Source organism: Pararge aegeria, chromosome 12, assembly GCF_905163445.1.
Source record: "Pararge aegeria chromosome 12, ilParAegt1.1, whole genome shotgun sequence".
Classification (NCBI taxonomy): Eukaryota; Metazoa; Arthropoda; class Insecta; order Lepidoptera; family Nymphalidae; genus Pararge; species Pararge aegeria.
The window spans coordinates 178,731-191,236 of NC_053191.1; the positions used below are offsets into that span (position 1 = coordinate 178,731).

At 40.2% G+C, this 12,506-nt stretch overlaps 1 protein-coding gene across 1 annotated transcript; it reads left to right on the top strand.

Annotated features, from left to right (window-relative positions):
• The first annotated feature begins 3,783 nt into the window (after positions 1 to 3,783).
• Positions 3,784 to 10,993, top strand: LOC120628372. Its single transcript, XM_039896709.1, has 2 exons — positions 3,784 to 4,978; positions 9,718 to 10,993. Exons 1-2 carry the CDS (start codon positions 4,971 to 4,973, stop codon positions 10,232 to 10,234), a joined length of 525 nt encoding a protein of 174 aa, XP_039752643.1. The 5' UTR covers positions 3,784 to 4,970; the 3' UTR covers positions 10,235 to 10,993.
• The last annotated feature ends 1,513 nt before the right edge of the window (positions 10,994 to 12,506 follow it).

The following is a 12,506-nucleotide window of genomic DNA, read 5'->3' on the forward strand; positions in this document are numbered from 1 at the left end:
ATTTAGTGCTTGAATACGTCACTAGAAAAGTTATAGAATGTTATAATAGTGTTGAGTTGAACGGCTGCCATAAGGCAATTGGATATGCGGATGACTCTCTCGGGAAACAAAAAGCAGAGGAAGAGTCAATGGTCGAAACTCCTGAGCTGCCAGGTAAAAAGGTTGGACTAAGGATTAACCGGGATAGAAAGGAATACCTTCATGTGAAAGGGATCAAAAGTTGTGTGGAAAGACAGAATTAAAAATAGAAGATTAAAAATAGGACAATTCCAAATACATATGTTGTACCGTTACTGATATTAATAATACAGATGTTGAAATTGATACGCGCATCCAGAACGCCTTAAGATGCTTGGCTGATCTCCGTAAGGTCTTGCCTTCCGAAGGCCGGAACCAATATTGTTGGAGAAACCATACCGGCGCGACTCAGTTGGCTTGCGCACCTTGAGAAGATAGGGGAGGATCGTGCAGCTCATTCCATTACGAAAATGTCCTGTTGGACGTCCCAGGTATCGACGGATCGATGAAGCCTGTAAAGACTCACACGCCCTCAGAAAAGCCAATTGGCGGGGAGTGGCGCAGAATAGGAGCGAATGGCAAGTTCTGGTGTCGGAGGCCTTGATCCTTTTTGGTCACCGAGCCGTCGTAGTAAGTATGTGAGGTCGCATAGCCCCAACATAACGGAAAGTTTTCCAGTGCTCTTGACAATTATATAAGACGTAGCTACCAGAAACATTCGTAAGTATAAATTAACCGGTTTAAAATATCTCCTATACCAATAAATAAACAGGTATATTCAACGCAGTGAAGCGAGGTTGTCACTTGAAGTTGTTTGGAATTGCATTGATCTATCTGTCTGGCATTTGTCATCTTCTGAACTGCTGTAACAAGAATAGAATCGATTATAATGTAATTTATGTCACTTTAGCTCCCTGGCTACTGGGTCAACGTTTTTTTCTCAGCGATGGATTGATTTCGCCGAAATGTCCGATATGTGCGATGTATATCATCTCAGGATGATATAGACATGTCCCATATCTGGGCATAGGCAGTTTTCGTGTTAACCGGTCACGGGATAACCATTTAGTCAGAAATACTGTTTCCTTTCGTTAACTATTAATTGAAGAACTATTAATTGATTTGTTTAGCTAAGGTTAAAGTTCTTAATTTAGTTGAGAACCCGCTGGTGGATAACGCCTGTTTGAGTTTATCAACAGAAAAACCATTGTATGACGATTCGAGGCCTGCTCGGGAATAGAACCCCTGATCCGTATAACACTACGATACACCGTAGATCCTAACGATAACCCTAACGCTACGGTATTACAGTACATACATAGTATATTAGTGTAACATGTTAAATGTATGAACGCTTCATAAGTGCCTGTAATAAGGTCTACATGAATAAAACATTTTTGAGTTTGAATTTGTATACGGTAGCCAAACGAGGAAATAAACCGATTCTATTGTTTGTGCGTTCACATTTTCCTGACTAATTATTATTTAATGAAATCTTACCTACTTATATTTTTCCTGTTTTTATATAAATCATACGGCTTTTTGGTTATATTAATTCATATTTAAATAGGTAATTAAGCGTGTATGCAGTCGTTGAGTTTTTAGTTATACCTAGCTAATAGTTAGTACCATTTTTAATTAATTCAAACAACGAGATTAGGTTTTGTTGAAGGCCTCAAACGAGGGGAATGAGGCAAAAGGTGTGCATTTGGACTAAAATATGGGTCTGGGTTTATTAATATGGGTCTTATGCTAGGTGTGTTGTTGCAATAATATAACCGGGAAGGCAGCTGGCTCTAGGAGTCAATAAAAGCCAATTTCCCAAATTCCGACTCCAATGTAATGAGAACTCAGCAACTCCTTAGGATAACCTGACTCGAAAATTTAACCTATGATCTCTTTTCTTACAGTTTTTTTTATTTATAAGTAATTGGAAATCAGAACGAATGTTTGTAGAACGCACCTACACACCCAATATAAATAAATGAACACTTTTCTTAGTACCTACCTCAAGGCTCATGCTGAGGTGATACTTGAGATATGACAATAATGCGACATATAGATATGTAGGTAGGTAGGTATGTGTTGCCAGCTGCCTGTCGACGACACACGGCGATTCATCTCGTTTGCTATCTCGCCACTCCATACTTATAATAGGTTCCACCCGAATTCCAGAAAATATTGATAACTAGCTCGGCCCCGCGGTAATACCTAGGTCTATATACGTCATTTTTTATTCCAATTACGAGTACAGTCTTGATCATCGCGGCGGGTCACACTGCGGCGGGGTGCAGCTTACTTTAAGGAAGTTGAGGGTCCATTTTATGCCATATATATCTGCTCTATGCACACCCTGGCCGAAGACCCTGCGCATGCCACTGAGATTAGGTGTACCTCATCGAAGTGAAATTCAGTTTTCCACAAATCGTGCGGGATCCATGAATTCTTCCGGTGTACAATCTATCTCTATCCAAACAAATATATTTATATCCATCCACACATGCTCACAAACACTCGCCTTTATAATATACTCGTAAGTAGGATAACATAATTACATGCATAACTCATAACTGTACAATTACAACTTCTTAATTGGATAAATATATGTAGACCGTAAGTTAGAAAATACGTTTTTCTCACTGATTCATTGATGAAGCATTGATCAGAATGCGTTATTTATTGTTAAGCACGATGGTGTAGATACACATATTTCAGAAAATGACAGTGACGCAACAGAGCGAATGTACGTTTCTCAAGAATAAAGTCCGGGGAACGATTTCCGAACGATGATTTCTATTACAACGGACATATACCTGTTGGAGGCCAGACTGCCTGGCGGCTGTTACCACATATTACTAATACTTGATCATACTTATCAGTTCTGCTGCAGAAGCTTTAGATCCATTCTATACAAATATATTCATCCTTGACGAAGCACTTCAACTTAAATCAACAAACAAACTTTCAAGGTGACCTACGCATTTACACATTTTTATTAAAAACATATTTACCAACTCCAAGTAGGTAGTTCTATATTGATGCATAATTATGTATTAATATAGCTATTTATCCTGCAAAAATAATGATAATTCCACGTCAGCTACTCATTAACGTAGATTATGTTAATTGATGTAGTATTTATTATGAATTGTCTTGAGCGGCCATCGTCGCTGCATATCGACTGCGTGACGCCACACGCCGCGCGCCGAAGCTGCGAGCAGTAGCAGCGCCGGACATTGCGCAGTGGGAACAGCTGCCGAGTCATTCGTTACGATCATCCGATAGGCTGGGAGCCCAGCACTATAACTTCACTATTCATTCATTTGACCGCCCGATTGACGCAGTGGCAGTCCTCCTTCTTTCTGAGGCCAAGGCTGTAGGTTTGATTCCCACAACTGGTAAATGATTTTCAAAATCTTTTTCACTATCAGGGTGTGTATCTATATATTATAAGAATTTGCCATTTATGTATATTATTCATCAGCTGTCTTGACATCCACAACATAAGCTTATCTTGGTGCTAGATGGCGCTGTGTGTATTGTCGTAATATATTAATAATAATTATTGTTATTTATTATTAAGCACACTAACATACATACATAACATAGCTAAATGAATCTATGACAAAAATAAAATAAATAACGGATAACAGTGGCACACAGCTACGTATAGGTAACTACCTATTATATTACCATTAAAACTTTCTTCAGAAACTTAGTATAAGTCTTAGTATAAGAAAGTTAGCCTAATACTATTTTTGAGAAAACATTGGAACTCGTATCAAGCGGACTATTTGTACATAGAAAGCTTTGAGTTTGACTAATACTATTCAACTTTATAATATTATAAATATATTATGTTGATTGATTGTTCCGCAAATATACTTTCAAGCAATCGGCTCTGCTTTCAACTGTACACATAAACAAAAAAAAGTTAAAGACGTTCTTAAATCGCACAATGTTGACTTTGGAAAACAGCACTTAATAAGTTTCGCCGACTTCTCTTTTAGGCAGCGCGTGGTTTTTTCTTTGAGAGGTAAGTTCTCAAATATAGACAAAACACTAATGTAAAAAGTATTCAAAAATACTTTGGTAGGACATCAATCGATACTAACATTAACTTTTATACATGCGAAACCGAATCGGTATGATAAAAATGCACAAAAACCGCGGGTCAAAGCTAGTGATTTATAAAGAGCACAAGTTAGGAACCTGTCGTGTGTGTTAGTATTTTTTTATTTATACTTATTTAGATACTAGTAACTAAGAAGCGGTGACAGCGTAGTGGATGGGACTTCGTCCTCACTTTCGTAGGGCCGAGTTAGAATACCAGCACGCACCAATAACTTTTCTAAGTTATGTACATTTTATGCAATTAAAATATCAATTGCTTCTACATGACAACTATCACAACTCTAATGTTTTTGGGTCGGTAATGGGTTGATGACGGTGATAATTATGATAAGTACTAGTAGCATGGATTTCAGTTTTATCTTTTATTTTTTACAATTTTTTTAATAAGTTATATACATGCTTCGGTGGTCTCTCGACGTGGGTATAGGTAAGGAAATGATTGTTTTAAACCCTGCAAACTCTCAGGGCAATCAAGTGCTAAACTGAAACCCCGGCCGAGCCTCCACTCGCAGTCAGATTTCGACGCCCGACTCAATATCACCTACTCGCTTAGTTACCTGACCAAGTGGCCCTGCAACTTTTGATCACGAACAACTATAACCTAGGTACTTACGTAGCAAAGACGCAGGTCAGGTTCACGAGGATCGGTTTGAAACATTCGCCAAATAAGATAAGTGTGTGAGGATGTTGGTCTGCGCGAGCTCCTGACTCACTGCCGTCGCCGGTGTCCAGCCGCCGCAGCTTATAAGAGCAGGCGGACGCGCCGCCGCGCTGTGTGCTGCGAGCAGGGATCGCGAGCGCCCGCCGGAAGAGCCGACATGTACCGGTTAGTAGCTCCAGCTTTTTTCTTTTCCACAAACATGTCAACGACAAGCACACTAGTGCACTGGAGTGCAGCTTTGCTCCCACAGAAACCATTAGTTCACTCACTTTTATCCTACGTGTTATATCAAGCGACTTCAATTATATCGTAGGCTTTGTTAATTTAGAGATGAATAATTTAGCTTAGGGAGTGCGCTGTAACCAAGTTGGGGCTGATATAGTGATTGGCAGTGACTATTTTCTTTAAATAAAAATAAACATCTTAGATTTCGATTTTAAATTGACGAATTTAGTTATCGCCATTAACTCACTCACATATTTTACATGTAATGTAGGCATAAAAAATGCCATCTATGTGCCTGTTTGAATACAGAAATATTTGACTTTGGCTTTGATATGATCAACGTTTAAGCGATATTGTATACGAACGCTGAGATTACTGAAATATTTTTGAAACGGAATAATTTAGCGGGGTTGAACCTAAACCGGATAACGGCGATAGCCCAGTGGGTAGGAATTCGACGTTACTTTCAGGGGACCGAGTCCGAACCCAGCTGGGACCTCTAACTTTTCTAAGTTATGTGCGTTTTAAGCAATTAAAATGTCACACGTTTCAAAGGTGAAGGAAAACATCGTGAGGAAAACTACATGCCTGAGAGTTCTTGATGTTCTCAAATAATGTGAGAAGTGCACCAAACCGCACTGGGCCAGCGTAGTGGCCTACGGCCTTAAACCCTTCTCATTGTGGGAGGAGACCCGTGCTCCGTACTGAGTTAACGCTAAAGCTATCCGTTTTTCAGTGTGTAGTATGTAACGACGAGCGGATTTTGATGGAGATATCATGGTTCGGTAGCTTGGGGCAAAATTGAGTAGCGTTTCATCATTGCGTTTAGTTCAAATACCTTTGTGATCCAAGTAACTAAAGTTAGAAAGCCAGTTAGCAAGTTAGCTTCATAGTCATCGGGCGAGTCACCGGCAGACGAGCGCAGCGTCGCGTCGTAGTAGTCTCGTGTTGCACGCGGGCGCCGCGCTGTGCCCGTACGCACTATGCTATGCATAGTAGGTACCTACTAGTTATCACCCGCGATTTCTTCCGCGTAGTTGATAGGTACCGATGTGTTTTCCGCGAGATTTAGGTGCCCTGAGCCAAATAAATTCTCGCATAATCGGTCCAGTCGATTAGTCGCTAAAAAAATGCCTTTCGGATAAATCCTTGTAGATATAATCCTCTACCTGTGTGTGAAATCCCCATCTTCAACGTTACCTCTCCGAAAATTAACCAGAACTAATAAGGAGGAAACGTTTTTAAAATGTGTAGACATACATACCTACCTATTAAGGTGAGATGTGCCATAACATAATGATAATATTAAGAACTTACTTTCGAAATCACACTGGCACTGCCATTTTAATTATTCGTATAAATTGGATACCTACCTATAATATTTGCATACCTACCCACTAAACAATTCCACTTATATTCAAATCAACAAAATAGCTAGGTAGGTAGGTACATAGGCCACCCCGAGCTCAAAACCCAAATAGGTTTATAAATAACAATATACTTATATAGCGGACCTTAGGTACCTACCTACCTTAATATTTAATCAAGTACCTCACATGAAAATACGCCAAATTTTTCACGGTAGGTACTTATATAGGTGCTTATCTACTGATATACCTATTTAGTATAGTGTATTGTAAAAGTTAACCAATATATACTTAGGTAGTCTATTTTTCTTACTGGTACCAGAACAGTAAAACGCGAGGCGGCACAGACTTCGTAGCCTGGTAGCTAAGACGAAGTCTCACACCGAGACCAGATCAATTACCAAATTACTTCTGCCGGGATCGAACCTGGGCCGCCCCACTTATAAGAGCACACCTCACCACTGGTCCAAGCTGGTCGACAATTACTGTTCCAGCAGCTATCCGCATAAGGTTGAATGAAACTGGCAGGTCAAAGATGACCGGTTAACCTTCTTAACAGATTACATAACGTGTCCTTCATTCAAATTATTCGCGTAACATATCGTCATCAGGTGCTTTCAAAATTAAATCGAAGTGTGGAGGCCGGCATACCGCAGGCAGGTAGGTGCGAGTGACGATATCGAGTTCCATCATAGACGTTTGCAGTTGCACCTATACCTTAGTATGACTGACAGACGGATCAAGATAGGCTGTGTGTGAATTTGTTCGGATCAGCCTATTGAACCGCAACTTGGAGGGTGCGTTTTTTTGTATCAAATCGTTTTTCTGTCCCTAAAGGGGTGAAAATCCAGGTAAAGTTTTTATAGTCCTTCCTTTTTTATGGTATGTCCACAAAACTAAGTCATCATCATCATAATACCGACCCACTAGAGGGCACCGGTCTCCTCCCAAAGTGAAAAGGGGTTAAGGCCATAGCAACCACGCCAGCCCAGTGCCGATTGGTGGACTCCATACGCCTTAGAGAACTCTCAGGCATGCAGGTTTCCTCACGATGTTTTCCTTCACCGTTGAAGCAAGTGATAATGTAATTGCTTAAAGCGCACATAACTTAGCAAAGTTAGAGGTGCGTGCTGGGATAGGAACTCGGCCCCCCGAAAGTTAAGTCGAGCCACTGGGCTATCACCGCTTGTTAATCGAAGTATTTCAGCGTAAAGTAACGAATAAAAAAGGATTTACCATTTTATGCTATAATATGCTCGAATTAGTTTTTAATACATCATTTGTGCGAGCGCCCCGCGTAGGCCGCGCTAGGCACCACAATAAGTACACAATGGTGGCTCTTCGCCTTGCGCCTCGCCAGTCGACACAATAGCAGACACTTTTTGCGTGCTGCATGTCCCATTTACCAGCCGGCCGCGGCCGTGGCGCTGCTCAATGAATAATGAATATGGCAGTGTTTTAACAGTTAACACACAGATACCTACCTACTTGGTATTTGATGAAATATATATATTTTAATTATACACCACACAGAAAAAATACCTAACATCAGGGGATTTGCTTATCTGGGATGAATGGAATGTGTAAACCTGTACTGTAGGTACTCTTAGAGTATCTCATTAAATATTGAAAGTCTCGATCTCATTACTCTATTACAAATAAATTGAACATACAAATCGTTCGTTTTTCATTTAAATAGTTACAAATATCACTTGCTTTAAAATCAAAGAAAAATATCGCAGGAAACGTGAATGCCTGGGAATTGAAAAGGCGAGTGAAGTCTGCAACCGCAAGAGGTATCTCATTCTCATTATGAGAGGAAACCCTGTATCCTGACAGTAGTGGGCCGATAACGATGACCTACAACTATCGCTGGGAAATTCTGCGCTTGGTATTAGGTTGACAGATTATCATCACGAAAAGTTACTAAATGCAATAGTAGGTTTTGAATACGAGATCTCTTGGGGAGATTCTATCGATCCAACTGCAAAGCTTTTGGAGCTATTTTCTAGTAATTTCTATGTTAATACCAAAACAATGTGTAGGTATATAAGTTTAACAATCTCAATAAACGTGAAAATGTCGAATAATTAAATACGTTTACAATAGTTTGAAAGCTTTTGAACGCGTTTAAATGTGTAAAAAGGTCAGAGGTATTTAGAAGAAAAAATATTCATAAAAAATTCGCGACGCAATATTATATCGTAAGAAGAATTAATGAGTCACTTTTATTATGCTTAATGTGATTTAACGCTGATCTACAATAATATGCATAGTTAAGTCGTGATAAGTGCGTGTAAGAATCTGCCTTTTTTGGACTTTCAGATTGGCTCAACAGATCTTGTTGTTTGGTGTCTCCACAGTAAACAACAAGATTTTCCAATAGAGAGTTATCTGTTCAGTAAATGTTTGTTGTTGTTCGATAGAAGATGAAGGTTGGCAGATTTTATAGGAACTTTGGTTGTTGTTGTGTTGTCGTGAATTAAAAAAAAAACCTAATGGAAACGCATACGATTCCGTGGGCAACAGCTACTTTTTGTTGTACATAGTATATAATAAATTGTTCAAATAATTATTTTCCTTCCCGTCCAACGCGCAGAACCCTCGGCGCGCAAATGTGTTCGTGCCCGGCAGGTACATTGTTTATTCGATGACTACGATCTCTCCTGGCAGTGACGACACGTCGTCGGCTACTAGGCGCGTTGTGTACTTAGTTTGCTTTCGCAGCATTGTGTCATATGACATAAGGCATTCTATTATGTGCTGGTACTGACGTGATAGTCGCGCTGCCGAGTGGCTCGTGGAGCTGGGACGTACAGGGGAGCAGCAGTTTGTTTGTTTGAAATATTTATTGCACACACACATTTCAAAGTAAACACATTTACAGAAGAAACTTAGAATAGAAAATAGAGCAGTCATTAGAAACTAAATCAAAATAATTTTAAATCGGCTTAGTATTTGAAATTGTTGCTCATAACAAAATAACAATATTTAAGACTTACCAAAATAAACTTAGATCGCATAGAGGGCATGTGATACAAACTAAGTTACATACATACTACCTAAGGTCATACCTAAAGCTAGAGAAACCGTGTGAAGCAAGCATGATGGATAACATAAGCGCTTACAATCTTTCCGTATGGATTGCTGGAACTAGATAGCTATTTAGTATTTGAAACTGTGAGATAGCAGTAACAAAATAAAATACCTGTGTAGGCTTGTTCTTCACTCGCTCTTTCTTCTTTTTAGACCAAGCGTATTTGAGTTACTACAAATAATTATTAACAAGCGATGTTTGATGTTGTTGAACAGGTTGATGTTGTTGCTACTGCTGTGCGCAGGCGCAGTGTCGAGTGCGCCGCAGGACTCCGACGTCACGTTCGTCAAGATTCAACCGCTGCTGTCCGCCGAGCGCGCGAGCGGTGAAAGTGGCGAGCTCGTCCGCCGCGCGAGGCAGGACGACGTTACAGCCGCGCTGGACGATGAGGACACCGAGGCGCCCGAGCCCGCGGAGGTGGCGCCGCCAAGGGAACGAATCACGTCGCCGAGGACCGGAGTACCGGAACGAATCTCTTCGCTGCGCACCACAACGGCCCGCAGCTTCGCGCGGCCGCGGCCGACCCAGCCCAGCCCCAGGTTCATATCGAAGCTCAGCTACTTCGAGGACGACGGCTTTTCGAGCGGCGTCTCCAACAACCTCGTGGAGAAATTCGGCAAAGACGCGAGGAAGTTCCAAACGAGCTGCCGGTGCGAGAAGATTTGGAACTGCCCCAAGCTGCAGATCACTGTGCCGCGCTGCCCCAACGAGTACTTCCTGTGCTGCGACTGAGCAGCGCCGCCACTTGGACCCAGTGCGCGACCCACGACGACGGCAGCAACTATTTTTGATCGTTAATGTAACGCATCCTGTGCGCTTCTCTCAGGAAATGCTCGCGCATTTTTACCGCGGATGGGAACTTTAAGCTGCAACGAGCGCGCAGTTCTCGCTGTGCGATTTGATACCATACGGGATGGCTCGAGCCAGGTATCGTCGATCGGGTGCAGTCCAAATCCCACGGCTAACATTTCACTGACGGCGATAGGGTATTGTTGTGATAAGCATAATTATGGAATTGTTGCTCAATGTGTATTTTAATTTTTATTAAATAGTAGATAGGTAGTCGCCAGTGGGTCCTGCATTGATTGTTCCAAGTTTGGTGCTAGGAGTGGTTGTATCTACATTATATTCTAGTGCGGTGCTAGTACAAGTCATTGTTTATGACGACGGTCGACCTTCCGAATATCCAGCTGCCAACACAATATGTGGTATTAATAAGTAGGTAGGAAGGAAAAAGATAATATTGGGGCACTTTACGTCGAGCAAGAAGGAATGAAATATTGAATGTTACCTCTTTCCTCCTCGTACAAGCCACTCTGCGCGAACGCACGGCGGGAATCACTTCGCCCCAGCCCACCGACTTTTATTATTCGATATTTATAATTCTCTTGGTCTATGTTAATAGTATGGAGGGTAGAGGTAAGGAGAGTCATCTTATATGGGAGAAAACTTGAAAAAGTGTCCAGTTGTATGCGCTAAATAACAGTTCAAAAATCCTCCACAATGGCGCTGGTGGATGCACAGGGTATGGTATGAATGTAGCAATCGTAGATGAATTGAAGTATGCCGAGTTAAAAAATTTAATGTCATTATCTACTAAAGTAGTTAATTATTGAGAATTTCAACAACTTACGTTGTACAAAATATTGTGGTAAATATAACCTTACTTCCTTGTTTATTTTTCAAGCCTACTCTAACAATATTTATATTTGGCGCTTCTTTTAAGAGTTACCTTGATGCAAATGTGGCGCCATCCTAATTTAATACATTTTGACGACACTTTTTCATATACACAGATGATCCTCCTTACCTCTACCCTCCATAGTTCATAGATATGTAGTTATTTTATATTAAGTAAGTTTACTTGTACTGAATTGCCTGGCTTTTTGGTAAAGATGTAAAATTCAAAAAAAATTCAAAATTCAAAATTCATTTATTTCAAGTAGGCCTAATACAAGCACTTTTGAAACGTCAAGTCTGTCCGTGTGTAGTGACTCTACCACCGGTTCGGAAGGCAGATTCTACCGAGAAGAAGCCGGCAAGAAACTCAGCAGTTGCTCTTTTCCAACATCAAAAATTTACATTTTATATTTTAACATTCATTTTTCTATCTTGTGAGAGATGAAAGCGGAGCCGGATGCTTCCAAGCAACCTTGTCATTAAGAAACTCATCAATTGTATAATAACCTCGCTGTAATAAATGTGTTTTAACACATTCTTTAAACTTATGGATTGGTAGGTCCAAAATTACCTTAGGAATCATATTATAAAAGCGTATACTCAATCCCACAAATGACTTCTGCACCTTTCGCAGACGATATGCAGATGTCACTAATTTATGACCATTTCTTGTAAGTCGACTGTTTATATCCACTTTTTGTTTATAAAGACTAATATGTTGTCTTACAAATACTATATTGTTATAAATGTATTGTGAGGCTACCGTAAGTATACCAATTTCTTTAAATTTTTCACGGAGGGATTCACGTGATTTAAGTTTATATATTGACCGTACAGCTCTTTTCTGCAATATGAATATAGTTTCAATATCAGCAGCTTTGCCCCATAATAAGATCCCGTAAGACATCACACTATGAAAGTACGCGAAGTAAACAAGTCTTGCTGTTTCTACGTCAGTAATCTGTCTAATTTTCCTGACGGCGTAGGCAGCCGAGCTTAGTTTACCTGCTAGTGTATCTATATGGGTACCCCACTGAAGCTTACAATCCAAGGTCATGCCCAGAAAAACTGTGGAATCTTCCATTTTTAGTGATTCTCCATTTATTATTATATTTTTATTAACTTTCTTTACATTTGGTAAAATAAATTCCACACACTTAGTTTTTTTTGCATTTAAAAGTAAATTATTGACAGTAAACCAGTGCGACACATGCGACATAGCACGGCTTACATCGTCAGAGTTGTCTCTACCTCTATCAGTTTTAAAAATTAGAGATGTATCATCAGCAAACAGTACAATGTCACAGGTTTCACTGACATGGTG